Source organism: Setaria italica, chromosome I (genome assembly GCF_000263155.2).
Source record: "Setaria italica strain Yugu1 chromosome I, Setaria_italica_v2.0, whole genome shotgun sequence".
Classification (NCBI taxonomy): domain Eukaryota; kingdom Viridiplantae; phylum Streptophyta; class Magnoliopsida; order Poales; family Poaceae; genus Setaria; species Setaria italica.
In genome coordinates this window covers 20716786-20730465 of record NC_028450.1, presented here as the reverse complement: position 1 = coordinate 20730465, position 13680 = coordinate 20716786, and the positions used below count along the sequence as shown (strand labels likewise).

The 13680-nt window shown below is 45.0% G+C and overlaps 1 protein-coding gene and 1 long non-coding RNA gene across 2 annotated transcripts; one reads left to right on the top strand and one right to left on the bottom strand.

The window, feature by feature from the left end:
* Positions 1 to 7085: 7085 nt before the first annotated feature.
* On the top strand, positions 7086 to 8000 carry LOC111255908. Its single transcript, XR_002676060.1, has 2 exons — positions 7086 to 7527; positions 7633 to 8000. It is a non-coding gene; the product is annotated as an uncharacterized LOC111255908 (long non-coding RNA).
* A 10-nt stretch (positions 8001 to 8010) lies between these two features.
* LOC101767250 (GDSL esterase/lipase At4g26790) lies at positions 8011 to 11896 on the bottom strand. The gene is made up of 2 exons (XM_004954836.2): positions 11471 to 11896; positions 8011 to 8904 (listed from the first exon to the last, which is right to left on the bottom strand). The coding sequence occupies exons 1-2, from the start codon at positions 11864 to 11866 to the stop codon at positions 8194 to 8196; spliced, it is 1107 nt and encodes a 368-aa protein (XP_004954893.1). The 5' UTR covers positions 11867 to 11896; the 3' UTR covers positions 8011 to 8193.
* Positions 11897 to 13680: the final 1784 nt, after the last annotated feature.

Sequence of the window (13680 nt, the reverse complement as noted above, 5' to 3'; positions counted from 1 at the left end):
CGTGCAAAAAATTCAATTGATGTATGTGGTTAATATTGTTTAAATTGATCGAATAAATCTTCACCTCAACTAATTGAAACATACATAAAATCATAGATACATTAAATTAAAAATTGTATCAAGTAGTACAGTTAATGTATAAACATGAAACCATAGAACATTACAATATAATTCACCATAGAGCATTACAATATAATTCAAAAGTTCTGATGGCCATAGACCATTACATAAAGGTGAACCATATTTAGTGCATTACAATGTAACGTTAAAAAACTTCTTCTTAACGAAAGTTCCTTGGTCATGATCGTGGCGTAAGTACGGAGCTTCTTCTTTAACTAGCATGATGCTTGGGTCAAATTTGACAGCGAATGGAGGCATGCCATCAAATTGATCATAATCATCTGACTGGTCTGTTTTGTTCGTGACTCCCACGATTTTTTTCCTTGGAAGAACTATGTGGCGCTTTGGCTCCCATGGCTCTTCTGAATTTTTCTTGGGTTTGCTAGACATGTCCTTTACATAGAAAACCTGATGCACATCATTGGCAAGGATGAATGGTTCATCATTGTATCCAGTCTTGATTTTTCATTACACCACCTCCAGTTAGCTTCACCCATTGGCAACGAAACAGGGATGTTCAGCGGTCTGTTTTCGAGTTCCTAGATCTCCTCTATGAAACCATAATATGAGTCCTTGCTTTTATTGCTATCCATGGAATCTATACGGACACCACTATTCTAGTTCGTATTTTTCTGATCTTGGGCTCTCGTGTAAAATGTATAACCATTTATCCCGTAACCTTGGAATTTCATGATTGTGCTAGAAGGTCCCTTGGCTAACCAGGCGAGTTGTTCGTGAATCGCAGAGTTACCCATAAGGTGTTGACGCAACCAAGAGGGAAAAGTATCCATGTGATGACGTATAATCTAGGCATCGATTTCGTTGGGTATTGCGACAATAGAATCTGCTTGTGTTCCTCGATATACGGAGCCACAAAGGATGATTGTTGCAGAACAGTGAAGTGTGCTTTGTGGAACAAATTAGTATCATTGCTCAACTTGATTTCCTTCTAAGGGTGCCCGTTCCCTGCAGCCTCCCTTGTGGTGTGAAGTTGGAACCCCAATCGAATTAATTGAGTCAATAAAATCAACACAAAACTCAATGATATCCTCGATTTCATATCCCTTGGCGATGCTTCCTTCTAGACAGGCACGATTAAGAATATAGTTTTTTAGACTGACATGAACCTCTCAAAGGCCACATATTGTGTAGGAATACTAGACTGAGAATAGTAATATCTTTGACTAGGTGAACCAGGAGGTGCGGCATAATATTGAAGAAGGATGGTGGAAATACTAACTCAAAGCTGACAAGATATTGTACCACATCGTTCTGTAAGTTTACTAGCTTGGTTGGATCGTTTGCCTTCGGCGAAATCGCATTGACAAACGCGCATAGCTTTACAAGCGCCAATCAGACATTCTCTGGTAGAATATCCCTCAGTGCAACCGGAAGCAACTGGGTCATCAACATGTGACAGTCATGGGCCTTGAGATTTGTGAACATCTTTTCTTTCATATTTATTATTCCCTTCATATTCGAGGAGTACCTAGACGGAACCTTGAATTATTCATGCATTCAAACATGCTATCCTTCTCTTCTTTACTGAGAGTGTAACTAGCAGGACGTAAGTAGTGTTGTCCATTATCTCTCTTTTTTGGATGTAGCTCATCTCATTGCTTCATACGTTTTAGGTCCTGTCATGCTTCCAATGTATTTTTTGAGTTTCCATAAACACCCATGAAGCTTCGCACGTTCACACAAAGATTCTTCATCAGGTGCATCACGTCTATTGCGTTGCGGACCTCTAGGATTTCCCAATCAGGTAGCTCCCAAAATATTGACTTCTTCTTCCACATGGGTGCACGTCCGTTATCATCGTTTGGAATAGGTTTGCTACCAAGACTCTTTCGAAAGACTACCCTTACATCATTTATCATCTCAAAGACACACTTTCCATTATGGTGTGTAGATTTTTTATGATGGCCTGGCACCCCTTTGAAATGCATCCCTTTCTTTCTTAACAGGTGGTTAGCAGGGAGAAATCGATGATGGCCCATATACATGACTTTTCTATAATGTTTCAAATACATGTTGTCGGTGTCACCTAAATAGTAGGTGCAGGTTCAATATCCCTTGTTTGTCTGTCCTGAAATGTTACTCAGCACAGGCCAATCATTGATGGTTACGAATAACAATGCCCGTAGGTCAAAGCTCTCTTATTTATCCTCATCTCACACACATCCTCCTTCTTCCTTTTCAGAGCAGTAAAAGTTCATCAACCAACGGTCTTAGTTACACATCAATGTCATTACCGGGTTGTTTTGGGCCTTGGATAAGCACCGGTATCATAATAAACTTCCGCTTCATGCACATCCAAGGAGGAAGGTTGAATATACATAGGGTCACAGGGCAAGTACTATGACCACTACTCAACTCACCGAATGGATTCAATCCATCAATACTTAAACCAAACCTTATGTTCCTTGCATCACTTTCAAAGTACAGGAATGCTCTATCAATTGATCTCCACTGGGCCCTATCTGCGGGGTGCCTCAGCATCTCATCTTACTTATGTTCTTCTTTGTGCTATCGCATCAACTTAGCATTCGCCTTGTTTCTGACCAAACACTTCAAACGTGGTATTATAGGGAAATACCACATCACCTTCGTGGGAACTCTCTTCTTGGGAGGCTGCCCCTCGATATCACCAGGATCATCTCGCCTCATTTTATACTGCAGCGTTCCGCACACAGGACAAGTATCCAATTTCTCGTATTCATCACCACGATAGAGGATACAGTCATTAGCGCATGCGTGTATCTTCTGAACCTCCAATCCCAGAGGGCAAACAATTATTTTTGGGAAGAATGTTCTTGACAATTTTCAATATCCCCTGAAATGCCTTATCGGACACACCATTTTTTGCCTTCCATTGCAGAAATTCTAGTGTGGTACCTAATTTTTTATGGCCTTGCTTGCAATCTGGGTACAATAATTTTTTGTGATCATCTATCATGCGCTACAATTTTTTTGATTCCTTCTCGGTTTCGCAATCTCTGTGTGCATCCCATAGCACCTGACCAAGATCATTAGTAGGGCCATCTTTTGCAAACTCATCTTCATCAGCCTCGCCCATTGTAGTATCTGCAAAAGCTTGACCAGCAGCCCAATCCAGAATGTTGTTATCATTCTCCTCTTCTTTGCTGTCTTCCATTGCAACCCCTCTTTCCCTATGTTTGGTCCAAACCAAATAGTTAGGCATGAAAATGTATCTAAACAAGTGGTTGTGAACAGTCCCCCAGGAAGAGTAGTCCTTGTTACTGCATTGGAAGCGTGGACAACATATGAACCCGTTCTCTGGCTTGTTCCCTTTGGCCACTTCGAGAAAATAATGCAAGCCATCAACAAACTCCTTGATCCGTCTGTCCACGTTATACATCCACTGCCAGTCCATCTGCATCGTATTACGTGAGAAATGGACATATAAAGTTAACATGATTATAATATTTAGGTCTTGCAAAAAACATTAGATAAATAAATTATTACGTGAGAAATGGACATAGATCTTCCTATTAGATAAAGAACTTGATCAATTTTCATAATTTACACCAATCAACCTTTATAACGGATTGAAACAATTCACATGAAAATTACACCATTCAATATTCATAACAATCACTAAACATACATATAAAGATTACGCTCACAACAAGACAATTAAGATACGTATGCACTAAAGATTACAGACACTCCATAGTGGACTTCACGTAGTCAATTATGCTAAAATAATGGTACAACATAGCAGAATATTCGCCCTCCGAGCCATCTCTGCACTTAACTCAATCTTCTCCGAAGTCTATCGAGAGTCACCTCCACATATCCAGTACCAAAAAATAATGACACAACAGAAGATCTTCGAATCCACATACTCGGGTTGAATATCATAAACGAATCTTGAAATAATTGTCCAAACGTCTTTTGGAGTAAGTGCTACATTCTCATAATAGAAGTGTGGTGGCACACACACAATAGCCCATCGAGGCAAAAGATCTATCCATTGAGCATGGCCCATTGTGGCAAGCCAAAACCAACCAAAAGCCACTAAGTCAAGGTCAGTGAATAGATCTTTGCCTGAACAGGATATTGGGCCAGCATACTTCTATTATAAGAATTAGGCTCCAAAATACGTTTGGAATACTATTTCAAGATTCTTTTAGATATTCAGCCCGAGTTTGTGGATTCGAAACTCTTCTATTCTACCATTATTTTTTGGTACTGGAGGAGCGGAGGTGACTCTTCGTAGACTTCAGAGAAGATTGAGTTATGTGTAGAGAATAATGTAAGCACATTTATGCCATGTGCAAACACTGTTAACTGGGATTGGAGGAACGGAGGTGGTACATACATTGCCGGTCCATCTGCATCGTATTACGTGGAAAATGAACATAGAGCTTCATATAGGATTATTGTTTATAATATTTAGTTCTTAAATTAAACATGAGATAAATAAATTATTGGTCAAAGAAATACAATTATTGTTAAATTACAGTGACATGAAAAATTGTAGCAATGACCAAATTCTATTTTCTTACGCCTACAATTTATTTACCTTAATTTTATTGCAATGCCTAAATATTAAAAATACATTTACTCTATTTTTTTCTCATACCTAATATTGATCAAGTTCTTTTAACTAGTATGAATCTTATATAACAAGCAACCTATCCATCAAATTCTAGCTAAAAAACATGTATAAATAAAAATCCTCTCCATTCTCCCTCATTCTAAAAAACTCATTTTTCTCCCTCTCTAAAGTATAAAACAAAGCATAATAACAATAAATGAAGGGAAGATGAAGTAGCTAACCTTCACAACACTTTGAATGAGTGAAATCTCCATGGAAATGAGGAAAAAAATTCGGGCAGCACCTCCCCTAGTGTTGCTTCGTCGCCATGGACAGGAGGCCGGTGGAGTGGAGTGGCTTAGGCTGAAGGAGGAAGAAGAGCTCTCTGTCTGGCGATTTTATAGGGGAGGAGATTTTGTCCAAAATACAACCCCTTTTGTCTCGTTGCTAGTTTTGTCCCGGTTGGAAGCTTCAACCCGGACAAAACATAACCCTTTTATCCCGGTTGGAATTACCAACCGGGACTAACTCTTTTGTCCCGGTTGGTAACTCCAACCAGGATAAAATGGTGGGTCTTTTGTCCTGGTTGGAGGTTCCAACTGGGACAAAAGGGGAGCGGCGTCGATGCGCTTTTTCCGACCGTTACAACCGGGACTAGGAGGGCTTTAGTCCCGGTTGGTATTTACAACTAGGACTAAGGCTCTCCCCGCCCTGACCTTCGGTGGCACGCCACTTTAGTCATGGGTCTAATGTTAACCGGGATAGAAGGAGTGGATGGAAAGTCAGTTCTCTATTTAGTGGTACAGGAAAGGAAGAAAAAGATTGCTCATGTGCAGATCAGAATATTGCCGGGATCAGAGTACTGGTGCTTATGTGCAGATCAGAGTATTGCCAGGATCCAGGAACTGCAGCCAGTAAGTCTTTGCAGCAAGGGTTGCGAGCCTGCTAATTTCATCATGAATTTGCACAACGATGGGTCACCAGTTACCTGCTTTCATTTCAAGGTGGCCTGTACGGTAACATTATTTTCAATTTTCATGAGCAATTTCAAGTTCGGAGAAATTATGACTTTGCATGTCTGAATTCTGCTATTTTTAGGCAGTCCTAATTTGCTAGTGTATTATTTGACTTGACTGAAATCCTTACCTCAAGCTTAACAATAGGAGACCTGGCGTTTCGGCATTCGCCACCCCAACAACAACAATGGCAGCAGAGGCCGTAATAGGATATGCAATTGGTTCATTCTGGTCACCTCTCCAACTCCCGAGTGAGATTATTCCTTGGAGCTATGCACAGATTTCAGAAACCTCAGCTTAACTACATGCATGTGCTTAACTGAAAGCTTCTGTGCTTTGTAGTAACAGAAAGCACTAGTACCCTCGTCACCCCCATTAGCAGTTTCCGTACTCTACTGAGGACAAAAAAACGCAGTACACTTTGTAGATGGGAAATTGGGAAGGAAGAAGCAGCAGCGGCCAAAACAAAAGGCACAGCAAGGGAAGAATAATCAACCGGCGCCAGAACGTGGTCAAGATGCGGCGCGGCAATCCCGAGGAGTAGGTTGGCCGGCGCTGCCGCCGAGGCTTCGGGTTCCGACCACCGGATCCGTCCGTCACGTGCCCTCCTCACATGAACGCATGAGCCCTCCTCCCACTCCCATGAGTCCTATCCAAAAACAATGAGCTGCCGAGCAGGTTGGTGCTGCCGAAATGCATCTGAATCGTGGAACGCTGTTTTTCCATCAGCGGCCAAAGTTTCTCGATCCCGTATACTGGCCGGTCAAAGATGCGTGTGTGAAATTATCAAAGAAAAAAAGGAAAGAAAGATGCGTGTGTGACGGTGTCACACATGATCGATCCCTTCATCAGCCTTTTGAAGTAAAGTGAAATAGCTTGGTCGGATGAAATTCAGAAAATTTCTGATGTTGTTATGTTAGCGGAACTAGAGCAGTAAAGAAAGATAGGCGTCATATAACTTACTACTGAATGTTCCAGATCATGGAAGTGATTGGCAGTTACAGTTATCAGGATAGGCAGCGCAGAGGAATTGTAGGAGATGTCTGGTCGTGTTCGAGGAATGGAAGCCCTTGTGGTGTTATATTAACCAAGCAATACTAAAGGGATTTGCTATCCCTTGACAATTTGGTTGATTCTTTTGACCAGTCAAATTCTACTACTCCACTACCACTAGACATGTGTTCCGAGCCTGGTCTAAGCTTAGGAGCGGCGGTTGCACATGGCAAGAGCTTGGCGTGGTCTGAATTACATGTGAATGAGCCTGCATATGACTCACTGACACTCCGCTATTATCTTTCGTCAGTAAATAATTCCGCACTTAACCACCTATATCTAACTGCCACTGGCAATTATGCTCCACCGTTTCCAGACCAGACCAGATCCCATCAGGCATCAGCTCTTCTAATCCCCTGTAACCACCGCCGGCATCCCCTGCTTACACTCTCTCCATCTCACTGCCTCGGTGGATCCATTGCCGCTTGCCGGAGCACAGGCGGCACACGCCTAAACAAGCAATGGCCAGACACAGGTTGCTGCCCCGCCGTGCCAGTCTCGTAGTACTACTACTTCTCGTCGGACTCCTTCTGAGCTCCTCGACGGTGGCGCGCGCCGTTGCGACGCCGACGCCGGAGAGCCACAGGTGGAGCCGGAAGTTGCTAGTGACCGCGCCGCGGGTGTCACCGGACACGCGGTCGTCAGGGTCGAAGCAGGAGATGGACGTCAGCGGGTGGCGGTGGACGACGCCGTTCAGGAGGGCCGGTGCCAGCCTCGGCCGCCGTGTGCCGGGGTCCCACGCGAACCCGTCTCACAACTAGCACTCAGCAGGTACGTGCGCACAACGAGTTCTCCCTGTTGCGTGTTGTAATTCGTTTGCCACGGAAACCCGTGTGCTTTATGGTTCGGATTTCTGAGATTTCCTCGTGTTTTCAGTGTAGAGGTGCGGACGGACCCGCGGAACGGCGAGCGTCCACGGCGGCGAGATCGATCGATGATCCACCCGGGCGGCGCTGGAACCAGGGGCGCGCCGGCCGCCGGCCCGGTGTGGTTGGCAGAGAATGTAGCTAGCTGACTAGGTCTGTGTGCATGTATCTGTACAATTTAGTTCACCTGACACAATTTTGGCTTGCAAAGATTAGGAGCTGACAGTAGCAGTTCCCTGTTGAGATGATAGAGAGGCACGCTCTCTCTTTTGGTTCTGTGTAGTTATGAGTTCTGACAAACTATATGCTCCCTTGCTCTGTTCAGACTTGTGTGTGTTGGCACAGCTGCAACATGCAATCAAACCTGCAGTTCTTTCCCATTCGGATCTGTGATTTCTGTTCCCCGATTCAACTTTAGCCATACGAGTGAAAAAGGCAACCACCTTTGGGAGTGCATCATCTGGTCATGCACGGCGGTAATTTAACCTTCCACACATCACCTGAACCAACACACATATCCGTTACACGAATCAGGACGAGATGCTAAACCAACTAGAATGTCACTCGATCATCACTCGAAGCGGCCAAAGGTTGAGTTCATGAGGTGCTCGGCGACGACCCTGCTGGCGCGCTCCGTCGGGTGCACGGCGTCCCAGAACACGTAGCGGTCGGCGTCCGGGCACGTCCCCCCCGGCGCCGCTGCCCACGCGCCGCACGGGTACCCCATCTCGTACGTGCCGGTGCCGCAGCACCCGACGTCGACGCGTGCGAACCCGTGCCGCCCCGGGTCCCGCACCACGCCCTCGAAGAAGTCGTACAGCTCCGCCACCCGGATGTCGGCACCCGGCAGCTCGCCGCCCAGCTCGGCGACCATGGCCGCCAGCGCCGCGTTGAAGCCGCGCGCCGCCGCGTTGTACCCCTCGTTGCAGCCGCCACCGCCGAGGCCCAGGGCGGCGGCGCGGGCGCGGGCGCGCTCCACGGGCAGGCAGCCCATGGCGGTGAGCCCCGTGAAGCCGATCCGGCGCGCGCCCAGGCCGTAGAGCTCCGCCAGGAACGCCCGGGCCAGGCCCACCAGGTAGTCCGTGTACTCGGGCAGCGTGAACTCGAGGAACCGCGTGGTGGTGAGCGCGAAGTAGTTCTCGATGAAGTCGTTGGTGCCGATGCTGATGGCGTACACGGCGCCGGCCACCACGGCGTGGGCCTCGGCGGCGCCCAGGTGGGCCGCCAGCCGCGCCTTGTACTCCCGGAACATGTCCACCTGCTTCCACAGGGGGATCACTCTCTGGAATGGATCGATGATCACAGTGAGATTATAGTTTTGAACAGTGGTTTTCTTCATTTTTATGAACACAAACAAGCAATGATTTTGGACATTTCCAAATGTTTATACGTACGACACGGTTTGTGCTAGATTAAAGCTCTTTTTATCACAATGCACGTGAAAGCATTCAATTCGACATGCACCATTGGCGATGGGCTCAAAAATAGTCGGTCGTACGAGTAGGAGAGTGGTAATCGACAAATGTGACTGCTGCGTTAACACTGCTCACCGGTACTCTAAAAGTGTTCCCCAGTAGGACACGAGGATCTCTTCGCTTCCCGTCGAATGTGCAGCGGGAATCTTGAGGAAAAGTGCTGCCGGGTTTATTTTGGTCCGGCGACATGGACATGTCGCGTTGAATCCCCGTGGGACGACAAAGGAAGTTCAAAAATAGGAGTAGCATACAGGAAAGTTATACTGTATGCGCATGGTATGTGTGTACTCCTTAGGTAACGAACACATCTTATAGTGCGGAAACTTGACTCCTCTTGTTTTGTAGTACTCCAACTTTCAAATGAAATGGCACAATTCAAGGTGCACGTTGCTCCGTCCTGTCAATTTGAAATTACTTTGGAGTCGCATTACGAATCATATTTTGGTTCAAAATGAACTAGCCTTGATTTCACAACAATGCAAGTATATCTGTTAAGCTAAGTTGAAGTATGTCTTGTCAACCAAACAAATTGACACTCAGAGCGTGCAACAACTTACACACTCTATGTTTCGTCAGTTTGAATTGCCATCCTTTCCCCCTTCTGCTTTTCGTTTTGTTTTGCTGATTGGACACCTAGGAGTAAATGACTTGGGGTGAAGTATCGATTGCTGCTGACGTATCTCCTTACACATGTATACTAATGGCTAAAGTTTGCGTAGTACTCCTTTCATCCCAAATTATAGGTCGTTTTAGCTTTTTAAGATGATATATATTATTATGCAGGGTATATCTAAGTGCATAACAAAGTCATGAATCCAAAAAAGCAAAACGAATGTATACTAATGGCTAAAGTTTGCGTAGTACCCCCTTGGTCCCAAATTATAGGTCGTTTAAGTTTTTTAAGACGATAGATATTATTATGCAGGGTATATCTAAGTGCATAACAAAGTCATGAATCCAAAAAAGCAAAACGACCTTTAATTTGAGACGGAGGGAGTAGTTTGAAGGAAAAGGAACTGTGGGTCCAAGATCAAAAATAGTATTTGCACATTCTTTCTCCACGTACAGTGGGTCCAAGAATAATATGCATTGCATGAACCTTTTTCATTAAATGGAAACTAAAACCTATGAAATGTTTTCAGTCGAAATATACATTTCCTGGATCTTTGTTTCAAAAAATGGAAGCCAAATTCTAAGAAATGTTTCTCCGGAGAAATGAACTTTTTTTTTAAAAAAAAAACAGTCATCTTGGGCACCGTCACATTTTAAAAGGTTGAACGTCGACTCGCAAATCGCAATATGATAATAGGAAGAAAATGTCTATTTTACTACTCGAACACTTTACTATCCATGCCCCCCATCTCTTATACAAAATATCGACTGGATTTACTCACAAATCAATTGATCCAATTCATCCCCAATGAATTTTTTCCTCCTAACTAAGAGTTGTGTTTTAGGTTCCAATGTTGTTAGATGATAAATTGATTCTTTTCCCATGACAATATGATAATGAAAACAAGCAAAGTATACATACTACAAAATACTTTTCATGGTGAATCTACACTATCAATCTACTTAATTCTTTTAGTATCGGTAATCAAAGTTAGAAAGCTTGACCGCGTTGGGTTCCTAAAACAACTTATTGGCCTCTTACTTTTCGGATATGGAATCTGGTCCAAATTATGGTGAAGCTAAAAAACAAATGGAGTTCTTTTTTAAACTAGTTCTCTCAAAAGCATAATAGTAGAATCCAGCCTTTTAAACCTATAGTCTACGATCCATCTTTTAAGAATCCAAAGTTAAAGCTACCAAGGAAATATTAAAATTGGCAATTTCATATAAATTATATATATATATATGTATATATGCGCGCACAACTAAAATTCTTTTGGAATGAATAGGTAGGAGAGCTGCCTATTATATTTAGGCTTGTGCATAAGAAGTGCCAAGTATCTGTCTCCGTTACTTGCATTTTAGTGAAACAGTAGTTCGTACCGTACAAACGTTCCTAGTCTATGCATGAGACTTGAGTTATATGTTGTCAAGTCATCATCAACCTTAACATGCATATAGCTACTCCTTTCATCCTAAATTATTATTCGTTTTAATTTTTCTAAATACATAATCTTTAATATGCACCTAGATATATATTATGTCTAGATAGTCAAAACGAATAATAATTTAGGAACAGAGCAAGTAGATGCCTACATTTTCTTCGTAATGCCACATGATTTATTCCCAAAATGATATTTTCGCGAGAATTTTCTGCACCGGAGCCCAAAGAGAAACAACGCCCGCGAATGCACTAGTAGGTAGTCGTAGTCTCGTAACCAATGAAGCAAGACAAAGGAGATGATAGGCCGGATCACTTACGAAGACGCGCGAGGTGGCGACGTCGAGCCCGGATCCCGCGGAGGCGAAGCAGACCCCGGTGGCGAAGTCCCGGATGCCGTAGCCCGGGTCGAGGTAGGCCGGCACGAAGTCGCGGCCGAGCCCGAGCGCCTCCGAATAGAAGTCGGTGGCGACGCGGCCGTTGCTGAACCGCCCCGTGGCGCGCCTCCCGCCCGGGACGAAGTCGCGGCCGTAGGGCGGGAAGTTGCTCCGCACCACCGTCGGGATGGCGTTGTTGTTGCCGGCGTCCACCGTGGAGTCGCCGAACACGATCAGCGCCGTCACGCGCGCGCGCGCCACTGGAAGGAGGAGCAGGAGCAGCAGCTGCAGGGCGGGCAGGAAGAGACGACGCGGATGCACGGCTGCCGCCGGTGCCATGCTGCTCTATCTGAATGCTCTCCGATCCAATCCTCCTCCTTGCAGGGCAGGTTGCTTGCCAGGCTCGAATGTAAGTGATGATGCCTTTTTGAACTGGAGGAGCCGAGGCGTGACGTGAAAAGCGGCTGCGTGTGGCGGGGGCATGCAGTGCAGTAAAGCCGGAGGCGTGGTTGCATGCGGCTCTGTGCGGCGGTAGGTGTGCCGCATGCAGCTGTGTGTTCCAGGGACGGCTTGTCGCTGTCAGGTTCGTGCGCCATGAATGCCGTGCATGACGGATGCTGCCGTCGTGCACCTTTTGGAACGTATACCACAGGAAAGCTGCAAGTGCAAGGCGTGCTTCCCGTGCAACGAAACATGCGCTCGTTTGGGCCTTCGTCTCGGTCCGACGATGGCTGTTTAAACATTTTTTTTCAGAAGAAAGATATCTAAAATTATAGGAATTTTATTCCACCAGACAATATTTAAGGGTACATTATGATCGAAATTTGATTATTGCCTCCCTTCATAGTCGAACAAACGCTTGCTTTGTTCTCGAAACAGCTCCGAAAGAAATTATTGACAAAACTTAAAAGTGGAGTCTGGGCTCTGGAAGATGTTCTTTCTCGTTTTGGCTATTTTAGGTTTATAGACTTTCTTATGCATTAAGATATATCTTATGTTAGATATATAATAATATCTATGCATTTAGAAAACCAAAACGACCTATAATTTAGAATGAAGGAGTACCTTCAGGGATGATGCTGCATCATGCTGTCCAGGTCGTCCACTTGATCCACCCCAGCGCAGCTTCACAAGTTCGTCATGCTTCAGAGTTCGATCACAAATTTTTAAATTTTTTTTAATTTTTTGATTTCCAATTGAACACCGTAATTAAGACTAGTTTATTAAAAAGATAAACCTAACCAAACAGTTAGAAAGGCCAATAGATGCCCACTTCAGAAACCAGCTAAGTCGTGTGCACAAGATGGAGGGATGTGCGTCGACAGTTTCACTGTTGACCGGTTAGAAGTGAGTCGCTCCCTACTCGGATTGGATGAGGCGAACCCGATTTTCTGTAATTTGGATAGAAGGTGAAGTGAGACAACTTAGTTATTCCACATAAGAATATTTGCATCAGATTTAGGACGATCCCGCCCGGCCAAAATGAGGGGACAGAGTCATCGACTTGCATGGCTAACAGAGCGGCCTCTAGTGAGGGTGCATGTATATGGGTGTATGTGGGGACATGGAGAAACTTGGGGAGAGATTGAGGGCAACCTCCATGCGGCCGAACTGGCGCTGGCGCACAAGAGTCCACACTAAATCCAGTGCAGGATTAGGTCAGCACAGGCGAGATCTAGCACAGTCCGTTCCATTTTTTATCCTTGCCAAATCCCTCGACCTTCCGGTGTTGCAATAATGGAGGCGATTCTTCCTCTTTTTTTCCACTATCTATCTCCACAAGCCCACATATGGGTTCATGGTGTCAAGGGATCTGATTGCATCACTCAAGAGCAATCCATGCTCAAATTCTCCGAACGCTGTTGCTCGATCTCCAAGGTCTCAACCATAGTAGTGCTCGTGGCAGGAACTCGCGATCTAGGAGACATGGGCAAAGAAGTGCGGTCGGGGAGGCATAGCATTGGGAGCATGCATCTTGGGTGAGGAAGTGGTTGGGCGGGGAGGTGCAGTGACAATGGCCCTTGAGCTTTGGCTGTGATGTGTCGCTGTGGCAACTGGAAAGAAATATGACTGCAGCAAAAAACGACAGAGGAAGAAGAGCTAGGTGGGAGGCTGACAAGTGGGTCCGTTGGATGATAGGCCCCATGGGTGAC

What these genes read in the sequence shown, in the direction of transcription:
- LOC101767250 (XM_004954836.2), bottom strand. Translation starts at nt 11,866, where the DNA reads ATGGCACCGGCGGCAGCCGTGCATCCGCGTCGTCTCTTCCTGCCCGCC. An exon ending in TCGCCACCTCGCGCGTCTTC is followed by an intron (nt 8,905 to 11,470) that starts GTAAGTGATCCG and finishes GATCCATTCCAG; the next exon opens with AGAGTGATCCCCCTGTGGAA.